Source organism: Canis aureus, chromosome 20, assembly GCF_053574225.1.
Source record: "Canis aureus isolate CA01 chromosome 20, VMU_Caureus_v.1.0, whole genome shotgun sequence".
NCBI lineage: Eukaryota > Metazoa > Chordata > Mammalia > Carnivora > Canidae > Canis > Canis aureus.
The window spans coordinates 56,410,354-56,434,993 of NC_135630.1; the positions used below are offsets into that span (position 1 = coordinate 56,410,354).

The window sequence follows — 24,640 nt, forward strand, 5'->3', positions numbered from 1 at the left end:
AGATGACAGGCAAGATTAACAGCTTGGAGTTGGTAGGGAGAAAGTGAATGAAAAACCTGGAATTTTTTTTTGGTTAAAAATATAGTGCCAGCATAATTAAAAGAGAAGACATTATGTATAGAGATAGCAATATTATAAATTTGCTATTAAGGAGCAGCTCTAGATCATCCATATAGGCAGGAAGCTGAAAGGCAGTGGAAACAACACTCTATGCAAGCAATAATTAAGAGCTTTAACTTGGGAGGAGAAAGAAAGAGGTGGAAGTGAAAGACATCAGAGTAGTGGACAGTTGAGGACAGAAGTTGGCAATGTGGGAATAAAGGGAATAGTAAAAAAACAAAACAAAACCAAAAAAACCCACTTCCGGAGAGAAGAGGTTGTTTGCTAATAAAGTCACTAATCCATCTATCCTTTTGCTTTTCTCCTATAAACGTAGACATATAGACAGACTTGAATTGCACAGTTGGGAGAATCATACATTTAGACTTTTTAAAGGCTAATTATGACACTGCTAAAGAACAACAGATTCTTTATTTGGTCCTTCAATGGGTCAGTAACATTTGCCAGTGCTACTTCCACCCAAGGAAGATTTTTTTTTTTTTTAAAGCAAGAAAGGAGATGCTTCCTTAACTCCTGCAGTGTGACTGATGTTTTGGCAAGGAGGAATAAAGATCTGTGAAGAACCAGACAGATGTTCTGTGAGGAAGGCTTACTATGAAGGCATATATCATAAACTCTAGAGCACTGGGGAAAACACGACAGAGAAAGACGCTCCATAGAAAAACAACACTGGAAGGAGGACTATTGAAAGATGACTTAGTTAAAAAAAAGACTTAGTAAAGCATTTCACTTTTCTAAAAAACAAAGAGCTGTAGGAAAGGAAAAAGAAGTAAATGGGCCTGACCACAGATCTGCCAAGAATGAAAGAGGGAAAGGAAGAATGAAAACAACAGATTCATGGCAGCCACAGTATGAGAAGAGAGATGATTCTTCTATACCAGTTTTACCTGAATTCAGGAAGAAAGTTTATAATGTAAAAGAAGATAACCAACAAAAACAAAAAAGGCCTGTGTAGTCATCCCAAGTATGTTAGGTTCAACATGTAGAAAAGTCTTCATAAAGTAATGTGATAGTGACATTGAGACTATGGTTAAAAATCATTCTAAAATCATCTTTAAGAAGCAAAAAAGGCACTATCTACTGTGACAGCTTGATAGAAGTAATCCCTTTCATTTCTGGAAATGTGTACCACAAAGATGGGACAGTATCATTTTCTATTCAAGTCTAAGCATTGTCAAAATATAGAATCCTAAGTATAAACTATTAGAGATTTTAATAAAATGGTGCGATTATTTAATTTTCTCTTTACCTGCTAATGTAGAAATTATACTAGCATAATCTGACTTCATATTTTTTATTCAGTGATTCTACTAGAGGGAGGGAGAAAGGTATAAGTTTATGAGTATGTGTGATAAATGTCTTCTTGTTTTCTTCAATCTGAGTTGAAAAGTGGGATAAATGAACCAGGCACTAGTGAAACACATTTGAAAAAATGCTTGATATAATGACCTACATAAGTGACTATGTCAGTTATTAAGGTTTAATTTTCTAAATATGATAATCCATTTTTTAATAGAAAGAAAAACTTACCAATCTACATGTAAGACCAATAACTGCTAGTGGAGTCTGTGCAGACTGAGAAATGTCAAAAAGATTATAGAGGAGTGTTTGGTTTTTATGATGAGTAAAAAGATCAAATTCATCTAATATGAAGATCACTGGGCAGCTACTAGACCGGTCACCTAAGATAAAATAAGAGTTTTAGATATTAACAGGCAATTGTATCAACCTTTCTTAAATTTCCAAATTATTTACTACAGTTAAGGTGTTAAAACTCTATTCAACAAACATATATTGAAAACCTATTTTGGGTAGGATACTTAGCAAAGCCTATACATTTATTTAACAATAAAAAATTATTCACAAGACAGCCCTATTGCCCTCAATTAGTTCACAGTCTAATTATGAGACTCTAGTCATTTACTGATGAAAATTAAGAACATTACCTAAGTGACTATTGTTTTTAAAACTGTGTAAATATAATCTTCTAACATCAGCAAACTGACAGGGATCTCTTAACACCTACATAGACCAAAATACTTTGGGATTAATAATAAAGGGAGTCCCACCAACTTATGAAAAAAACTTTTGCCTCAAAGCAGATTTGTTTAGTTAGTAGAAATGCAAAGTGTATCTTCCCAAATATTTGTAACTTTACAAGTAACTGTTAAACCATGAAATTCAGCCAAAGCCACTTTTAACTCTTTCAAACCACAGGTTTTGTGAGCTACCACCACCACAATTTTAGTATTTCAACAGAGGAAAAGTTCAATATATGACTCTGTGGGATTTCATTTTTCGCATTACAATGAGGGAAACTACTTTAGCAGAAGAATCACTATTATCATAAGGTTTATGGCTTTATATTTACACAAACAAGTAAAAAGAAAATCTGGTATGGGGACAATGAACAGATAACAAAACATATACTGTAACCTAAAGGGCATTAAAATCACAAGGACTACTCAAAGAGTGTATAAACAAATCTGTATAATATAGAAATGTAGTATTTGATAAAATACACCATTAAAATCAACGGGGAAAAGTAGTGTATGCAAGATTAGCTCTTCACTTAACACCTTATCAAAATAATTCATGTCAAATTACAAAATATATGTATTATATGAAAATAGAAACGAACACCTTCAAACTCGAGGGAAAAATACTGACTACATAAAAAATTTAAAATTTCTTTTCAGCACAAAAGTCCAAACCAAGGTAAGAGAAAAATGAGTGCATGAATTCTAAGTGAGTATCCGATAAACACCACCAAAATAAGGCAAAGAACCAACAAGAAAATACATAAACCAGGAAATATCAGTGTCCAATAATAATATGAAGTGATGGGCATCATCAACACCACAATTATGCATATCAAACTATGAGATTTATTTTTTCTCAGGCAGACATGAAAATTAATAATTGTAAATCAAAGTTGTAAAGGAAAAGGTACTCTTTTTTTTTTTTAATTTTTATTTATTTATGATAGTCACAGAGAGAGAAAGAGAGAGAGGCAGAGACATAGACAGAGGGAGAAGCAGGCTCCATGCACCGGGAGCCCGATGTGGGATTCGATCCCGGGTCTCCAGGATCGCACCCTGGGCCAAAGGCAGGCACCAAACCGCTGCGCCACCCAGGGATCCCGAAAAGGTACTCTTAAATATGTTTAGATTTGAAATGGAACTTCAAGGGTAATTTGGCTATAGTTTTACTTTCTTTTTTTCTCTTTCCTTTTCCTTCTAAAGATTTATTTATTTGAGAGAGACAGAGAAAAAGAGACAGTAGGAGCAGGGGGAGAGGTAAAGGGAGTGGGGAAAGGAGGAGGAGAAGCAGACTTTCCCCTGAGCAGGGAGCCGGCTGAAGTGCTCAATCCCAAGACACTGGGATCATGACCTGAGCTGAAGGCAGACACTTAAGCAAGTGAGCCACCCAGGCCCCTATAATTATTCTTTTAAATATGGTAGTGTTTAATCCAGAACTCTACTCATTAAATTTATCCTAGGAAATATCTAAAAGATCATCTAAGCATCTAAGCATCTAATTATATAAAGTTAGAAATCAAACTTCATAACTGGTGATTAATAATTTATTATTTATTACATTTTTAAGTACAGGTAATTTATTAAACAATATATGAGAACCATAAAAATGATGATATAACTCACTATTTACTGACATGGAAAAAAACTCACAACATATTGCTCAGTGAAAAGATACACATTATACAATATGGGAACTTATTTTATTCTTATAAAAAATTAGATCCATCTGTATCGTCGAGAAATTGCAGGTAAATAAAGATATGAAACCAAATGTTAATTGGGATAATCACAGGGTGCCTCAGTGGTTCAGTCAGTTAAGGGTCCCAACTCTTGATCTCAGCTCAAGTCTTGATCTCAAGAGTCATCAGTTCAAGCCCCAAACTGGGCTCCATGCTGAGCATGGAGACTACTTTAAAAGTAATAATAACTGGGATAATAACTCTAACAGTCGAGGGATTACAGTGATCATTGTATTATGGCTTTTCACATTTTTTTTCTGGAAAAATATGTATCACTTTTATAATCAGGGGAAAAAGCTAAAAGATACCTTTGATGATGTTAAATATACTAACATTTACCTTTTTTTAAAGCTTCCAGAAGAAATGAAAGGTTTTCGGCAAAACTTCCCTGAGTAACAAAAAAAAAAAAAAAAAAAAAGACACCATAATTAAAAGTTTAATGATACAAAGAGGACTATCTGATTCTTAGGCATTATATAGATACTATGTTTGTATTCCTAGATTAGTAAGTAGACAGATTCTAAGCTGGATATTTCCAGGTGCACCATTAAAAACTTAAATATAAAAGGAGACATGGTATAGTATTGAAAATGGCATTACTCTGTCATGCTCAAATTTTATATTTTCTAGATGGAGTCTGTAAAAATGCTACTTTTAATTTAAAGGCAGTTTTTAAGACTTGCTGTATTCTAAATACACCCAGAGAACAAGAAATCACTGCACTTTGTATCGTCAAATAGATTAACTTGTACCACTAAAAAAAATGCTCATATAATTTTACTCATATGTGGAATTTAAGAAAATAGATGAACAAAAGGGAAGGGGTAAGGGAGAAGAGAGAGGCAAACTATAAGACTCTCATAATTATAGAGAACAAACTGAGGGTCAACAGATGGGAGGCTGGGCAGGGGAAAGGCTAAATGGGTGATGGGCATTAAGGAGCACTGGGTGTTACATATAAGTGATGAATCACTAAATTCTACTCCAGAAACCAGTATACACTATATGTTAACTTATACATAACTATGTTAACTAACTAGAATTTAAATACAAACAAAAAACCCCCATACTATATATTTTTTTAAGATTTTATTTATTTATTCATGAAAGAGAGACAGGCAGAGACATAAAACATAGGGAGAAGCAGGCTCCATGCAGGAAGCTCCATGTGGGACTCAATCCCAGGACTCTGGGATCATGCCCTGAGTTGAAGGCAGACACTCAACCGCTGGGCGACCCAGGCATCCCCCAAAAAACGTACTGTTAAAAATACATGTGCACAAATTTAAATGAGATCTAAAAGGGAACACGAAAAGAAATTGCCTCAAATTATTACATACTATAATAGTTTTCCCCTATTCAAGAGCATTTTATAGAATTCATATATATCATATCAAAATTGGCTATGTTTACTTGGAACATAGCCAAAATATTTTTGGATACAACTTAAATATTCTACATGGAAATTAACGAGGAGCAGATGCATTACCCAGATGTTTCAACTTGTGGATAAAGGCTTTGTTAAAATATTTTTTCATTTGTATCATTAATTTTTACTTCATTCAGAGTTTTTAATTTAAAGAAATAGCCAACTTTAAATTTGCAAAGACATAAAGGAGAAAATAAATCCACTTGTTTGTTTCCCAATGGAGAGAACAGATATAAAATAGCTAATAGGCATATTTTATAACTGTATCTTGTCAAATCAACATTTCCAAGATAGGTAGGGCAAGAGGTATTTTTCATAATATAAACAAAACCTCAGAGGCAATCTGTGGGTAAATCAGTGGTCAAAGTTATCCAAAGGTTGCTTGCCTTTTCCTTATTTTTTAAGAGACGGTTATACCTGACATTAAGTGTTAAGTATGTTATTATATAAGTACATATGCAAATGAGAATATCCTTATATACATATACGTATGTATATATGTATAGTAATATATAAATTTGCTGTAAGTATGCCAAAACAGAAAGCGTCTGGGTTAAGTGACTTAGGTTCCTAATGTCCAGTCTTTGTCATTTTATGACCTTAAGGAAGCTAATTATGCTCACTGAGCCTCAGGTTTCTTATCTATATAATGTAGAGGTTAAACTAATAATCACTCTATGTGATGATTATGATAACAATAGAAATGATAAATAATTGTGCCTTTTATTGTTTCCTATGAATCCAATAAGAATAGGTCCATTTAGGAAAGTCAGAAACCCCAGTTTAACATCAATTGCAAACCAAAAGCCAAACTGAGACTACATAATAGTAAATCTTGACCAAGTAGGCCACTGTATTCAACATCACATTCTGAACAGGAGATAAAACGTTAGACTTACAGAGGGGCATGCTGAACCTTTAAACATTGTAGAAGGGTAACACATGGTTGGCTGACCTTTTCATAGGTAATTATTACTAAAGAATGAAATTACCAAATGCTCAGAGGCTTACACAACAATGGCTGTGTCACTGCAGAAAAGAGTACACACTAGAGTGATAACACTGTATGATCACCAGTGAGCAAAAAATGAACTTGGTATGTACACAACCACTTCAACTGAATAACAGTATGAGGTTAAGTTATTTCATTATGAAAACTAAAGTATCTATGAATTAATTTAATCATGTTTCTCTTCAACCCTATAAATCAAGTGATAGTATAAAAAGTCTAATGAAAGTTCCAAAACATTTCTAATTAGTTTCATTTAAATCCCTGATGTTCATTATCCTTAGGTTCCAAAGCTGTTACAATAATGAGATATGAATTAAGTTTCTGAAAACATTTTAATAATAAGAGGTAACTGACATTTTATATTATGCAATAATATATATAAATGCTACATTACCAATCCAGCAATTTTAAACATAAATTGTTTAATGCTTCCTTTTGTCTTTAAAATAAATCTGTGAAGTATAAGATAATGCATATTTAACACAGGTGAGAAATCTGAACTTCAGAAATACTCATTAGCCATGATCATCAAGTAGTCAATAGTTTTAAGACAAGACTCAACTCTACCTCTTGTAGTTTCAAATTCAGCACATTTCCCCTTTATTACTCCCAGCTACCCAAGAAGTCTCAGGAGACTAAAAACAGGCTGCTAGAGTGTAGTACTTTAAAAAATATGTTAAACTATCTCCAAAGATAGGGAATCAAAATACTTAAAGATAAAAAAAAGTCTGATAATATCTACATAAACATGGATTTCTCGGGTATTTTATAGTCAATATAATCTACTTCAAAAAAATCTAAACATAAAGATATGCATAAATGCATCCTAGTACATTATACTTTTTTACGTTAAGAATCTTTTATATTTCAATTTAGAATCTCTGTAACAGTCCCTAGCCTTCCAAAAATACAAAAATATCTATGGCACACAAAAGTTAAAGCCTATTTAAAAGGATACTTACAAAAACTTTATCTCCAACTACATTTTCCAGATTTAACTGCCTTGTGATTTCCTTTAGGGCAATTTTATCATTGATCTGCAGCAGTCCTGAAATAAAGTCCAATTAAAAGCATTTAACTAAAATGAAATATTTATTTGATACAGTGCAGATTATTTTCTAGTCAAGTAAGTTTTCTAATTGTTTTTAAATTTAACTAGAAAGAAAAATATCAAAAGTCTGTTAGTTAACATTACTTCCTTTTTGAAACTCAGCAATGAAGACATTTGGTAAACTCAGAGAACTACTTTCCTTGGCATTCTTTTGTTTTAAAGAGAGAAAAGAAAGACCAAAAAACCAAGAGTCCTTGTGTACCTCTTCTACTATTATTATTTAATTTCTAAAAATACTATGTATGGTATATTAAAGTGAAAGTTAAACACGGATCATGTTTTTAAATTATAATTATTATCTACCTTTAAAACATACTAGTAAAATAAATTTTATATTATAAAAAGCTTGCAAGGCTTATATTCATTCCAATGGCAAAATGAGGATCTACTTACCATTTAGGTGAACTTGTAAAACATTTTCACTCACTTCTTCTACTTCCATTAGTTCTTTCAGAGCATGGTTTATTAACTAAATGGTATTAAAAAGTTTATGGAATATTTAATAATAGATTAAAAAATCATAAGCCCATATTCTTTTTAAAACTATGAATAATGGGAACAGAGTAACATAAAAAGATTGCCATTTTAAACAAATAAATTTGCACATTATTCGTAGATAAAAGTTTAAGTGGAACATCTAACATCTAACTCAAGATGCCAAAAGCTAGGACTGTCACGGTCCCTCAATCATCTTCCCAAACTAATAAATGCTTAGAAACAACTGTCAAAGACATATTTCTCTATAAATCACATATAACTACAGCCACTTGAGAACTTCCTGTGTTAGTTCATTATTCATCTTTAACATTTATTCACCTAAATATAACTGAAATCATTTAAAAGCTATTGAAAAACATGTATTAGAACAATGCTATATGATTGCAAAAAGTCTACCCCAGTCAACATACTAATTTCTATGAAATACTGTTAATTACTCTGTATGTTATCATAAAATAAAAATAAAAAGAATACCAAGAGGATAAGTTGAAAAAGAGAGGTTTCCTCTATTAGTTGCTAGGTATAATAGCCACCCCTTATCTGAAGCTTCAGTTGCATGCGATGTGGAAGCAGATGGATTCTCCTTTTGACATTATGGGCAGAAGGTCAATAGTAGCCTAATGTTACATAATAATGCCTACATCATTCATCTAACTTCATCTCATCATGTAGACATTTTATCATTTCACATCATCACAAGAAGGTTAAGTACAATATATTTTGGCAGAAATACCACATTCATATAACTTTTATTATATTATAATCATTCTATTTATTACTAGTTGTTATTCTTAACGTCTTACTCTGCCTAACTTATACATTAAATTTTAACACAGGTAAAAAAACAAAACAAAAAAAAAAAAAACAAAAAAAACCCCAGTATATATAAGGTTTGTTACTATCCCTGGGTTTGCCTTCAGGCATTCACTAGGGTCTTGGAATGTATGTCCTAAGGGTTAAGGCAGGCTACTGTATACAGAGAAAGACCTTATTAAAGAAATGTATAGCTTGCAAAGAAAAAAAAATTACTAATAATAATACAATAATTACTACTAAAAATACACTAAGAGTGTTATACCACCTTAAATTGTTCAATTAAAAAGTTTCAGATTTTTATAACCACATATTCCTATGCTACATACTTCCTATTCTCTTCTTTTTTGAGTAGTGCTATCTTATTACAATTATATTGCAATATAATACACATCTCTTCACATTAATATTGCATATTTTTAAAACTTAAAAATGAATAGAACTAAAGAAAAGCCAAAAGGCTTTTTTTTTTTTTTTAAAGTTTGATTCATGAGACACACACAGAGAGGCATAGACACAGGCAGAGGGAGAAGCAGGATCCCACTAGGGAGTCCAACGTGGGACTCAATCCTGGGACTCCAGTACCATGCCCTGAGCCAAAGGCAGATGCTTAACTGCTAAGCAACCCAGGTGTCCCCAAAAAGCTTTTAAAAAGAACAATGATAAAGAATTACTAATATTAAAGCTACCTCTACAATTAGAAAATAAATGGTCCCTCAAAATAGGCTATGTATACAAAAGAAAATTAGTGAAGATGATATTAAAAGTGAAGGCAAAGGATCCCTGGGTGGCGCAGCAGTTTAGCGCCTGCCTTTGGCCCAGGGCGCAATCCTGGAGACCCGGGATCGAATCCCACATCGTGCTCTCGGTGCATGGAGCCTGCTTCTCCCTCTGCCTATGTCTCTGCCTCTCTCTCTCTCTCTCTCTCTCTGTGACTATCATAAATAAATAAAAATTAATTTTTTTTCATTAATAGTTGGGTTTATTTCACCAGTGGTTTGAAACTCTTGCCTTAGGCAAGAATACTACAGTAATTATACCAGGAATAGACAATTTCCTACACTGTCAAATATATAAAAAAGTTCCTCTTGCACTTTTCTCAACACTGATCAACAAGCAGATTCAGTCCACATTTGCTTTGATCAATCTACTGAGTTAACCCAAGCTTCTTCTTCAGAGACTCTGGCATTTCAGGTGGAGGTGGGCGAGGGAGCCTGAAGTAGACCTTCACAGAGTCATAGATGAACCACTGTAGTGCAGTCAGAGTGCCAATCATGATGATACGGGCAAAGAGTCCCTTCCATACACCTTTAAATCCGATTCTCTGAAGGACTTGAGAAGCACTGCTTACCTTTCTCTTTATTCAACACAGATACCACAGAATCAGCAGGATGAGAAACAATTGCACAGAAGACTCCAGCTATATAACCTGCTACAAATGTTACAACCAGTTGCTCTGCCTTTGAACATTCACTTTGGGGCTTGGGAACCACAAACTTATATAATGCTTCAACAGTATGTTCAAAGCAGGCAAATTTCATCATGGTGTATGGTATCTGTCTCATCCAGAGAGGAGCAACCCCCTTGTAGAATGCTTTTAAGCCTTCTTCCTTATACATTTTGGGAGCTGCATCCCTCAAGGTGTTGGCATAACCTGGTTGGGTTTGAATTCTAACCTTAGCAGCTTCCATAGGAGCCAGGGCAATGTCAGCAAAGAATTCAGCACTGAGAGAGGCAGCCAAATATAGTGATGTGCGCCAGAGATAGGCATTCTCCTCTCCAAGCATGTTGCTATACAAGACTTTGAAAACTTCATAAAAGCCAAACTTGCAGAGCCCTTGCATAGAATAGCCAATGAAAGTCGGAGCCCATCCTTTAGCCAAACCACGAACACCATCCTCTTTAAGTGTAACTGAGAATCCATTAAATATGCCCTTGTGAAGACAATCAAAAAAGGATACTCAAAAAAGACACTGGAACAACTGGTCCCATTTTGAAAAAATACTATTTGTATTTGGAACATTATATATGTCACTGCAACACTTTTGTGAAATAGAAGCAAATAACATTTTAAATTATTAGGTCTCAAAAAATAAATAGATAAATAAATAATTAGGTTTCACAAAAGGATATCAAAAATACTAAGTATTCTGGTATAACAAATGGAATTCTGCTTTGCTTGGATGGTTCAGCCCATTAAGCATCTAACTCTTGGTTTCAGCTCAGGTCATGATCTCAGGGTGGTGAGATCCTGCCCAGCATCTGGCTCTTTGCTGAGCACAGAGCTTGCTTAAGATTCTCTCCCTCTCTGCCTCTGCCTCTTACCCCGTACTCACTCTTGTGTGCATGTGTGCTCTCTCAAAATAAATAAATCTAAATAAACCCCAATGGAATTCTACCTCATCATAGGTAATCTAAATCCTCTTAAAAAGGGAAATCTCAAAATATCAACTGTCATACTATGAAATAAACACCAGCTAAGAAGTGACATTCTTTATAGAGAACTGTCAGAAAATGAAGTGGTACTTCTTGGCCTTTAGAGCAAGTATGAGTCTAGCACAAGACTTCATTCCCAGGTTATACAAACATGGTATATCAAAGTACGGCCTTTACGACAGCTCCTTAGTAATCTGCAATGTTCTTCCATCCATTAATTGATATCTTACTTACATAATGGTTACATTTCCCTGGGTCTGATTATAGGTTTTAAATTATTTTATGGTTGGTAAATTGTTGAAAACTATTTCAAATTCTCTGCATAATGAAATGGCAGTAATAAAAACACATTCATTTTACATATGCATGAAGAAAGTTTTTCACAAAGGAAGATGGCAGTGGAGTAGGAGGATCCTAGGCTTGCTTCCTCTCATAAATACAAGTAGATAACCTATGAAATCATCCAAACAAATGAATGAAATCATCCAAATCAATGAAATCATCACCCAGAAACTGACCTGAAGATTGGCAGAGAAAGCTCCATAACTAAGGGTAGAGAAGAGGCCACATCAAAGATGGTAGAAATGCAGAGACTTATCTTGGGAGAGAAATGGATCGGAGCCAACGTGGTAGGAGGAAGCCACAGTCTCAGAGAAGTGAGACAAACACACAGGGGAGTACACAGGAAATGAATCCCCAAAAGATTGGTTTGGAAAGCTAGAGGGCCTCAATTTCTTGAGTTCTTGCAACCAGTGGGGCTTAAAGACTCGAGTTCCAAAGGTCAGCATGCTTGTTTCGAGGAGAATCTGAAGGACACTGGGGCTGCTCTTGGAGAGAAGGCAGAGAAAACAGTCTGCAGACATAAAGCAATCTAAAGAGTGCCTGAGGCACATAGTGCAGAGGTTAGTTGCTCATCTCAGAGTGTCCCAGGGAGAGGGTATTCACAGAGAGATCTCTGGGAGAAAAAAAATGAACTGACAGGTACCATTTACCTCCAACGCTCATCAGCATAAACACAGAGCTACTCAAAGAAAACAGCCTAGCACCCACACTTGCTACTAAACTTCCTTATACCAAGCCCAGCTCCATGCCATGGTGAATTGCCCTTCCCAGCCACTTTTGCCTCAGTCCCACCACAGTGGGGCCTCCCGCCCTCATAAGACTGGCTTAAACTCCTGCCAATACAACGTTGCCTCACACTTGATTCAGGTGATAGTGGTTAAAGGTTATCATTTTACAAGCAAACCAGAGCACATCTAGTTAAGATGAATCACATTCAGGCTAGGGACCAAATACATCCTACAAGAGGAAAAGAGCATCTGCAGATGACTGTCCTGAAAGATAAAGTAGCCAGGACAACACAACAGCAGAGTGCATGTAGCACAAATCCTCTGACATTCTCAGAAGTGCCAGGTCTTGAGGAAGAGAAGACACTACATGCAGGGCACTATAGAACCTCTTACTCATAAAATCATTGCCCTCCATCAGGGAACTACAAATCAAAACCACAATGAGATACCACCTCACATCAGTGAGAATAGCTAAAATGAACAAGTCTGGAAACAACAGATATTGGTGAGGATGCAGAGAAAGGGGAACCCTCTTACACTGTTGGTGGGAACGCAAACTGGTGCAGCCACTCTGGAAAACAGTATGGAGGTTCCTCAAAAAGTTAAAAATATAGCTACCCTACAATCCAGCAATTACACTACTAGGTATTTATTCAAAGGATACAAACAGTGATTCAAAGGGGTACCTGTACCCCAAGGCTTACAGCAGCAATGTGTACAGTTGCCAATATGTGGAAAGAGCCTAGATGTCCAGATGAATGGAAAAGAAGATGTGGTATATGTATGCAATGGAGTATTATTCAGTCATCAAAAAGAATGAAATCTTGCCATCTGCAATGACGTGGATAGAACCAGAATATATTAAGTGATATAAGACAGTCAAAGACAAATACCACTATGAGTTCACTCACATGTAGAATTTAAGAAACAAATCAGATGAACATAGGGGAAGGGAAGGAAAAATAAAGTAAGAGGAAAACAGGGACGCAAACCATGAGACACTCTTAACTAGAGGGAATAGACTGAGGGCTGATGGAGTGGAGATGAGTAGGGGGATAGTTAACTGGGTGGTGGGCATTAATAAGGGCACTTGAAATAATGAGCACTGACTATTCTATGCAACTGAAGAATCACTGAATTCTACCTCTGAAACTAATAACACAGTATGGGTTAATTAAATTGAATTTAAATACTTTTTTTTTAAGCCATTGCCCTCAAAAACATGAGACATAACTGACTTTTCTAACATACAGAAACAGATACAGAGACTTAGATAAAATGAGAAGAGGAGTTTGTCCAAAATGAAAGAAAAGGACGAAGCCATGGTCAGACATCAAAATGAAACAGATATAAATAACATTCCTGATGGAGGATTTAGAACAATGATTGTATGTATACTCACTAGACTTGAGAAAAGACTGGAGCGCATCAGTGAGACCATTAACACAGAGATAAAGAATAACAGCAGAGATAAAGGGCTCAATAAATGAAATGAGAAACATGCCTGATGGAGTGAACAGCAAGCTGGAAGAAGCAGAGGAATAAATTAACGACCCAGAAGACAGAGTAATGGAAAACAATCAAGCTGAACAAAAGAGAAGAAAAAGAATTATACAAAATTAGAATACTTGGAAACTTCAGTGTCACCACCCAATATAGTAAATAATTATTATAGGAGTCCCAGAAAAAGAGGAGAGCAAAGGGGGTAAATAATTCATTTGAAGAAATAACAGCTAAAAATTTCTCACATTTGGAGAAGAAAATAGATATCCAAATCCAGGAGGCACAAAGAACCCCTAACAAAATCAACAAAAGTAGATCCACACCAAGACAATTATAATTCTTATAATTAAGAATAAAGAAAAAAATAAAAAGAGCAGCATGACAAAAAAAAAAAAAAAAAATTACATACAAAGGAAATACCAAGAAGGTATCAGTGAATTTTTCAGCAGGAATTTTCCAAGCCAGAAAAGAGTGCTATGTTATATGCAAAATGCTGAATGGGAAAAATCTGCAGCCAAGAATACTATTTCCAGCAGGGTTATCATTCACAATAGAAGGAGAGACAAAGAGTTTCCGCAAAAACTAAAGGAGCTCATGACCACTAAGCCAGCCCTGCAGGAAATATTAAAGGGGGTGGGGTCTCTTTGAGTGGAAGAGAGAGACCAAAAGCGATAAGATGAAGGGAGGAACACAGAAACAGTAAAAATGAATATGCCTGTAGAAAAATAAGACAAGGAATTCACAAGAAAAAGGATGTAAAATATGACCCCATAAACCTAAAATGCAGGGAGAAGAAGAGTAAAGAATGGGTTCAAACTTGAACAACCATCAACTTAATACAGACTACTATACACGGAAAATGTCACAAACATAATGACAACCACAGATAAAAAATGACCACTAAATATGCAAAGAATAAAAAAAAAAGAAATCCAAAACTATCACTAAAGAAAACCAGCAAACCATGAAAAAGAGAAAGAAAGGAGAGAAAATCTTCAGAAACAAGCACAAAATAATAAAGTATCAATAAATACATATTTTTCAATATTTACTTTGAATGCAAATGGACTAAATGCTTCAATTAAAAGACAGAGGGTGACAGAATGGATAGAAAAACAAAACCCATCCATAGGCTGCTTACAAGAAACTCATTTTAGACCTAAAGATATCTGCAGACTGAAAGTGAGGGGATGGAAAAATATTTATGATGCAAATGGATACTAAAAGCCAGAGTAGCAATACTTTTATTGGAAAAAATAGGCTTTAAAACAAAGATTGTAACAAGAGACAAAGAAGGACACTATAGGGATCCCTGGGTGGCGCAGTGGTTTAGCGCCTGCCTTTGGCCCAGGGCGCGATCCTGGAGACCCGGGATCGAATCCCACGTCAGGCTCCCAGTGTGTGGAGCCTGCTTCTCCCTTCTGCCTGTGTCTCTGCCTCTCTCTCTCTCTCTCTCTGTGACTATCATAAATAAATAAAAATTAAAAAAAAATTAAAAAAAAAAAAAAAAAAAAGAAGGACACTATATAATAATAAAGGGGGCAGGGATGCCTGGGTGTCTCAGTGGTTGAGTGTCTGCCTCTGGCTCAGGGTGTGATCCCGGGGTCCTGGGATTGAGTCCCACATCAGTCCCCACAGGGAGACTGCTTATCCCTCTGCCTATGTCTTTCCCTCTCTGTCTCTCTCATGAATAAATCAATAAAATCTTAAAAAAAAAAAATAGAAAAAAAGGAAAGGAATTAAAAAGAATAGTAAAGGGGACAATCCAACAAGATAGAACAATGGTAAATGTTTATATATCTAACATGAGAACACACCAATACATAAAAGAGTTAATAACAAATACAAATGAGATAATAATACAATAGTAAGTGACGTTAACACCCCACTTATATCAGTGGACAAATCATCGAAACAGAAAATCAATAAGGAAACAATGACTTTGACACACTGGACAAGAAGGATTTAATAGTCAGAACATCCCATCCTGAAACAGCAGAATACACATTCTTCTTGAGTGCACATGGAACATTCTTCAGAAAAGATCACATATTAGGTGACAAAACAAGCCTTAACAAATTAAAAAAAAAAAAATTAAAGCCATAGCATGTATCTTTTATGACTACAATGCAATGAAACTAGAAGTCCATCACAAAGGAAAAATCTCAAAAAACCCACAAATACATGGAGGTTAAATAACATGCTACTAAATAATAAATGGTTCTACCAGAAAACCAAAAAAGATATTAAAAAGCACATGGAAACAAATGAATATGTAAAAACAAGGGTTAATAATAGCCTCTGGACTCAGTAAAAGTGGTCTGAAGAGGGGCGATAGCAATATAGACCTACTTCAAGAAGAAAGAAAAATCTCAAGTTAACAACCTAACCTTACACCTAAAGGCATTAGTAAAAGAACAAAAAACCCCTAAAATCAGCAGAAGTAAGGCAATAAGATTAGAGGAGAAATAAATGATACAGAAACACAAAATAAAACCAACAGATCAATGAAACTGGGAGCGATTCTTTGGGGGGAGAAAATCCATAAAACTGATAAATTTCTAGCCAGACTTAACAAGAAAAAAAAAAAAAAAAAACCCCCAAACAAATAAAATCACAAATGAGAGATAGCAAACACCAAAAAATACAAGCAATTATAGAAGGATATTACAAAAAAGTACATGCCAACACTGAATTAGAAAATATGGATAAATTCCTAGAAATTTATAAACTACCAAAACTGAAAGAGGAAGAAATAGAAAATTTGAAAAGACTGATCACCAGCAAGAAAACTGAATCAGTAATAAAAAACGCCCAAGAAATAAAACCTCCAGGGCCAGAAGGCTTCTCAGGCCAATTGTATCAAACATTTAAATAACAGTTAATACCTATGTTTCTCAAAATATTCCAAAAAACAGAAAAGGAAAGCTTCAAATTCATTCTATGGGAGCAGCATTACCCTGAAACGCAAACCAGATAAAGACACTACAAAAGGAGAACTACAGGCCAAGATACCTGATGAACACAGATGCAAAAATCCTCAACAAAATACTAGCAAACCAAAATCAACAACACATTAAACCATTCACCATGATCAAGTGGGAATTCTTCCTGGGTTGCAAGGGTAGTTCAGTATTTGCAAATCAACATGATAAACACATCAATAACCGAAAGGAATAAGAACTGTATGATCAGCAGATGCAGAAAAAGCCATCTGACAAAGTATAACATCCATTTAGGATAAAAATTCTCAAAAAAGGTGGTTTAAGAGGGAATATGCCTGAATATAATAAGGCCATATAAGAAAAACCAACAGCTAACAACTTCCTCAATGGGGGAAAAACTGAGAGCCTTTCCCCTAAGGTGAGGAAAAAGACAAGGATATCTACTCTCACCATCTTTTTTTTTTTTCTTATAAGATTTTAGCCATTTACTTATTTTGGAGAAAGAGAGAGCACAAGCAAGGGAAGCAGCAGAAGGACAGGGAGAAGCAGGCTCCCCACTTGGCACTGAGCCCCATGTGGGGCTCAATTCCAAGACCTTTGAATCATGACCTGAGCTGAAGTGAAGGCAGATGCTTAACCAACTGAGCCACCCAAGTGACCCTCACTCTCACCACTATCATTCTTTTTTTTTTTTTTTTTTTACCACTATCATTCAACATAAGACTGGAAGTCCCAGCCACAGCAATCAGAGAACAAAAAGAAATTAAAAGGCAACCAAATAGGTAAAGAAGCAGTATAACTATTCACTATTTGCAGATGACATGATACTACATATAGAAAACCCAAAAGACTGGGACAAAAAACCTGCTAAAACAAAAAGATGGAATCAGTAAAGTTGCAGGATACAAAAATCAATGTAGAGAAATTTGTTGCATTTATACACCAATAATGAAGCAGTAGAAAGAGAAATTAAGCAAACAATACTATTTACAATTGTGCTAAAAATAGTAACATATAGAAGATAAACACAACTGAGGAGGTAAAAGACCTATACTCTGAAAACTGTAAAAACTAATGAAAGAAACTGATGACAACACAAAGAAATGAAAAGTCATTCCATGCTGATGGTTGGAAGAACAAATACTGATAAAATGTCTATACTATCCAAAGCAATCCACACATTTAATGCAATCCCTGTCAAAATACCAACAGCATTTCTCACAAAGGCTAGCACAAACAATCCTAAAATTTCTATGGAACTACAAGACCCTGAATAGGCAAAGCAATCTTGAAAAAAGAAAATCAAAGCTGGAAGCATCCCAATTTGACACTTCAAGTTATATTACAAAGTTGCATTAATCAAAACACTATGATATGGTAAAGAATAGACCATTAGATCAAGAGAAAAGAATAGAAAACCAAGAGATAAACCCTTAATTTTATGTTCAACTAATATCTGACATATCAGGAAAGAATATCCAACAGGAAAAAGATAGTCACTTCAACAGCGCTAGGAAAACTGGAGAGCAACATGCAAAAGAATGAAACTGGGCCACTTTCTTACACCACACACAAAAATAAACTGAAAACTGATTGAAGACCTAACTTCAAGACCTGAAACCATAAAAATCCTACAAGGGAGCACAGGCAGTAATTTCTCTGACACTGGTCATACTAACTCCTTTCTAGATAGGTTCGTCGAAGCAAGGGAAACAAAAGCAAGAATAAACTATTTGGATCACACCAAAATAAATAGTTCTACACAGTGAAGGAAACAACCAACAAAACTCAAAGGCAAGCAACTGAATGGGAGAAGATATTTGCAAATGACGTATCTTATAAGGTGTTAGTATCCAAAATATATAAAAAACTGACACAATTCAACATCCAAAAAAACCCAATTTGATTTAAAAATGGGTTGAAGATAGGAACAGACATTTCTCCAAAAAAAAAAAAAAAAGACGTACAGGTGGACAACAGACACATGAAAAGATATTCAACATTATTCATCGTTAAGGAAATGTAAATTAAAACCACAATGAGCTATCATGTCACACCTTTCAGAATGGCTAAAATAAAAACACAAGAAACAACAGGTGTTGCCAAGGATGTGTAGAAAAAGGAACTCTCTCGTACTAATTCAAAGGAAAATATGCCCCTCTGTGTTTACGGCAGCATTATTTACATTAGCCAAATGATGGAAGCACTCCAAGTATCTATCAATAGATTAAGGTATAAAAAAGACACACACACACACACACACACACACAACGGAATATTATTCAGCCATAAAAAAGAATGGAATACTGCCATTTGCAATGACATAGGTGGAGGTAGAGAGTATGATACTAAGTGAAATAAGTCAGTCAGAAAAACACAGATACCATATGATTTCACTCTAATGTGGAATTTAGTGAACTGTGAACACAAACTAGCAAAGGGAGAGGAAAAAAAAAAAAAAAAGAAGCAAACCAAGAAACAGACTCAGACAGGAAACAAACTGATGATTACCAGAGGGGAGGTTGATAGGAGGAATGGGTGAAATAGGTGATGGGGATTAAGGAGTGCACCTGTCTCAATGAACACCAGGTGATTAAAATAAAAACTTTAAAAAAAGAGTTAAAACAAGTTTATAGCACCGTTTCCATTGAATTTACTTCAAACAAGTTACTATGATCTGCCTAGATCAGCTCTTACCTTTTCATGATGTGTTTGTGAGGTCTGAAAGAATTTAAGTGTATTAACATATGTGTTTTCAAATAATTTTAGCTCAATTCCGATGTTGCTAAAACTTACTGTGTGTAATAGGTAACCAATTGTATAATTTCAGTATTTTTCACATACAATGTCATCTTTCCAAATACTTTAATTATTTACCAAAAAAAAGTTGGTTATCCTACTTGGTAGGTTATCCTACCCAAGCAGGGTGACTAATATGGGTACCCTACTTCCAGTCTTTGTAGCTAACAATGTTATAAACATACTGGCATAGTTTATTTAGACCTGCCAGCAGCCAGGGATTTTTATGCTTATCTACTATTATTATTCCTAATATTTGTTTCTTTGGCTACAGTAATTTCTACATTGAAGAGTATTTTCATTTTCATTTTCCAAATGACAGATTGTCATTTGGAATCACATCTATTTTTCTTTTTTAAAAGATTTTGTTTATTCATAAGAGACACACAGAGAGAGGCAGAGACACAGGCAGAGGGAGAAGCAGGCTCCCTGCAGAGAGCCCAATGTGGAATTTGACCCGGGGACCCCGGGGTCAGATCTTGAGCCAAAGGAAGATGCTCAACCTGATGCAGGACTCAATCCTTGAACTGGGGATCACACCCTGAGCCAAAGGCAGACAGTCAATCACTGAGCCACCCAGGCATCCCTACATCTATTTCTTTTAATAAAATGTTTGAAATACAATAAGCCACCATAACGGCTATCTTTAAAAAAAATTTTTTTTTAAAGATTTTATTTGACACAGGGATCCCTGGGTGGCGCAGCGGTTTAGCACCTGCCTTTGGCCCAGGGCGCGATCCTGGAGACCCAGGATCGAATCCCGCGTCGGGCTCCCTGCATAGAGCCTGCTTCTCCCTCTGCCTGTGTCTCTGCCTCTCTCTCTCTCTCTCTCTCTGTGACTATCATGAATAAATAAATAAAATCTTTAAAAAAAAAAAAAAGATTTTATTTGACACAGAGCAAGCGCTCACATACACACGTGCCCACATGCATGCACTAGTAGGCAGAGCAGCTGGCAGAGGGAGAGGGCGGAGCAGGGAGCCCAATGTGAGGCTCAATCCTAGGACCCTGGGATCATGACATGAGCTGAAGGCAGATGCCTAACTGACTGAGCCACCCAGGTGCCCCACTAACTGTTATCTTTATCAATTAAACTGTAGATTCCAAAATTTTTGTACTTCAAATTGCTCGGTGATAAATATATCGTAATTTTATTTCTTATATTAAAATTTACATGAGAGTTCTTGTCTAAAACAATTTATGTCTTGGGATACTCTACACATAAACTACAAAAGTGAGAAAAGTTAAACAGTGCTCGTCAGCTGTCTGACCTCTCAATATCGGAGTGCAACAAGAATGAATCAAATAGTACTGGAACATCAAGTACAGGATTCTTCCATATTCTACTGAAGTCAGATTTGGTCAAAGCCCATCACAGGGCTCTGGTTTAAGATGTAGTAACATTAGGACAAAAATGCCAGCATAACAAGAACAATCTGTTTTATTAACTGAAAACTACTCCGTCTTAATGGCTATCATCTCCCTAAGCCCTGAAACGGTAGAAAAAAACTGACATAGGAGTTTATATAAAGATGGTATAACATGAAAGGAGATAGTAAGCTGATGAAAAAGATTAAATACTGCTGAAAATGTATATTTTAGAAAATAAATATTTTGGGCTCTTTAAGTCAGACTTAAATAAACACAAACAACAGACTAAGAAGGTGCATGACAAGGAGGCAGACTAGAAGGAAGGATTATTAGAAACTAAAATGCAGTATCACATTAGAAGCAAACAGAGGACGCCCGGGTGGCTCACCAGTTGAGCATCTGCCTTTGGCCCAGAGCGAGATCCTAGAGTCCCAGGATAGTGCTCACTTCAGCAGCACAAATACTAAAACTGGAGTCCCGGGATAGAGTCCCACATTGGGCTTCTGCATGGAGCCTGCTTCTCCCTCTGTGTCTTTGCCTATCTCTCTGTGTCTCTCGTGAATGAATAAAATCTTAAAAAAAAAAAAAATTAAAAAAAAAAAGAAGGAGCAAACAATGGACGAGACGAAGAAAATCACACTAAAGATATTCCAGAATGCTGAGGGAGAGGAAGAAAAAGATGAAAAGAAAGAAACATGGAGAAATAACACAGAGAAATGAGATCAAAGGCTAATCCTAAGAAAGGACAAGAAGAAATGAAAGAGAATACTCAAAAATAAAATTATTTGTTAGTGAAAACAGACAAATTCATATTGAGGGTTTGTATAATATCAGTTAATTTTATCCTCAATGCTTAAACACAGCCTGTGAATAATAAATATAAGAGAAGGAAATAAAGGTATAAAAAGAAAGAGGAAAGGAAGAAATAAAACTTTCTTCTACTTGTAGATGACATGATTGTAGAAAATCCCAAAGAACTGACAAATTTTTAGAACCAATAATCAATTAAACCAAGATTGCAAGATACAAAACAATACACAAAAGTAATTTGCTTTCCTATATATAAGCAATGAACACTTGGAATCTGAAATTTAAAACATAGTACTATTCACATTAGTATCAAAAATATTTACATATGTAGGTACAAACCTAATGAAATATATAAGATTTATAAGAGGAAAACCACAAAACTCCAAGGAAATACCTAAGTAAATGGAAAGATAAGTGGAAAGATAGCCCATGTTCATGAATGTGAAAATTCAATAGTTAAAGAAACCAATTTTTACAGTGTGATCTATAGATTGAAACTACAAATTAGCTCAAAAATTTCCAGTACTTGGAAATTAATATATTAATTCTAAAGTTAATACAAAAAGGGAAAGTACCCAGAATAGCCAAAACAATATTGAAGAAGCACACTGCCCAATTTTAAGACTTACTATAAAGCTACACTAATCAAGACAGGCAGAAATAGATGGACACAAATACAATTAACTGACATCTGAGAAAGAAGTGAAGGTAGTTCAAAGAAGAAGATAGCCTTGTCAACAAATTCTAACACAATTTAAACATTCATATTAAAAAAAAAAAAGAATCTAGACACAGATTTCAAAGATTTCAAATTGTTTTTTACACCTTTCAAAGAAATTAATTCAAAATCAATCACCAAACTAAATGTAAAACACAAAACCAAAAATCTTCTAGAAGGAAACATAGGAGAAAACCTACATCTAGGGCTTAGTGATTAAGTCTTAGATTTAACACCAAAGTCACAATCCATGGCTGATAAACTGACCTTATTTAAAATGAAAAAAAAAACTGGGTGCACCTGGGTGGCTCAGTCAGGTAAGCGTCTGTCTTTGGCTCAGGTCATGATCTCAGGGTCCTGAGATTGAGCCCCGTGTAGGGATCCTGCTCAGCGAAGAGTCTGCTTCTCCCTCTCCCCCCAACCCTTTCCTCTTGGCTTGTGTGCATACACACGCTCTCTCTCTCAAATAAATAAAATCTTTAAAAAAATGAAAAAAATGCTTGCCAAGAAAAGGATTAATAGAATTAAAAGACAAACCGCAGATTCGAAGAACGTATTTGCAAAACACATATCCAAAATATACAAATAACTCTTAAAATATATCAATAAGAAACAAATCAACAGTTCAAAAATGGTCATAAAATACCAAAGATAGATGAAAATAAGCATATGAAAAATTACTTATTATACATAATTAGAGGACTGCAAATACAAACAGCATTGAGATTCCACCACCTCTCAACTGCAATAGCTGAAGTTAAAAACACTGAGAATACTGAGTGCTAATGAAGATGCATATGGTGACAAAAGCAAACGGTACAGTTACTTTGGAAGACAGATCAGTAGCTTCTTATAAAGCTAACCACGGTCTTAGCATATGATCCAGCAATTGGTGCTCGTAAGTTATTTACCCAATTAAGTTGAAGACTATGTCCGCATATATATATATATATATATATGTCTTTATAATAGCTTTATTCACAACTGCCAAAAATTGGAACCAAGATTTCCTTTAATAGGTGAATGCATCAACAATGCCACATTCATACACTGTATTATTATTAAGCAAATAAAAGAAATGAGACTGTCAAGCCATGAAATGACATAAAGAAATCTTAAACTCATATGACAAACGGAAGAAGTCAATCTGAAAAGGCTATATATTTTATGATTCAAACTATGTAACATTCTGGAAAAGGCAAAACTTATGGGGGACAATAAAATAGTTAGTGATTGCCAAGGGTTGCAGGTAGGAAGACGAGTAGATAAAGCACAGGGGATTTTTAGGGTGGTAGAATTATTTTGTATGGCACTGTAATGGTGGATACATGACATTATGCATTTATTAAAACCCACATAATTGTACATTACAAAGAGTGAACCTTTATGAAAACCATGGGATTTTAGTTAATAAAAACATACTAAAATTGATTCATCAATTTAACAAATGTACTATACTTGGGGAAGATGTTAATAACAGGGGAAGTTGTATGTATGTGCATGGGGGAGTGGTTATAATAAGGGGGACTCTCTTTTATGCTTAATTTTCCTGGTAAAAAATAGATCTATTTTAGCCAATTTACTAATGAAATGGAGTATAGTTTTAATTTGTACTTAAACATCTTTGTAAGTGTTTACTAACTCTATTTCCTTTTTTTCTGAAACTTCTCCATCCGCTTAGGGACAAATTTCCAAGATGAAGTTCAGAATAAATTCAGGCATTAGCTGCTCAAGTTATATTTTTAGGCGTGACACGTTGACATACACATCACTACAATTCAACTTCTCTGTTGTAATGCCACTTTGTTTCAAGAGGCATAGTTTAGGATAGAATAGGTCCAATGTACTGATTTCCTAGAGTTCATTTTCTCAGAGTATCACTATGAGTTTCCTGAAAAATTAAAGCACTATCTAAAAATGTTTTCCTTTCTTCTTTTAAAAAATATTTATTTGAGAGAGACACAGAGATAGAGAAAGAGATAGAGCACAAGCAGAGAGGAGAGGGAGAGGCAGGCTTCCTGCCTGGCAGGGAGCCTGACTTGGGGCTTGATCCCAGAAATCCGGGATCATGACTTGAGCTGAAGGCATACGTCTAACCTACTGAGCTACTATGGTGTCCCTAAAAATGTTTTTCAAACATTTGTATGATGATATATTTTCCAAAGATCATAAAATAATGAAGATTGAAAAACAAATATCTTGTACTGAAAAAAGATCTAAATTC

The 24,640-nt window shown here is 35.0% G+C and overlaps 1 protein-coding gene and 1 pseudogene across 3 annotated transcripts in view; both read right to left on the minus strand.

Annotated features, from left to right (window-relative positions):
• The window catches only part of ORC4 (origin recognition complex subunit 4), an 87,516-nt gene that overhangs the window by 20,961 nt on the left and 41,915 nt on the right, over positions 1 to 24,640 (minus strand). For all 3 annotated transcript variants that reach the window (XM_077861645.1, XM_077861643.1, XM_077861644.1), the window contains exons 5-8: positions 7,847 to 7,922; positions 7,305 to 7,390; positions 4,241 to 4,289; positions 1,651 to 1,802 (exon numbers count right to left, since the gene is read on the minus strand). In XM_077861645.1, coding sequence (XP_077717771.1) covers positions 1,651 to 1,802; positions 4,241 to 4,289; positions 7,305 to 7,390; positions 7,847 to 7,922 — 363 coding nt within the window. The remainder of the gene's footprint in view (positions 1 to 1,650; positions 1,803 to 4,240; positions 4,290 to 7,304; positions 7,391 to 7,846; positions 7,923 to 24,640) is intronic.
• Positions 9,801 to 12,205, minus strand: LOC144291353 (solute carrier family 25 member 3 pseudogene; annotated as a pseudogene).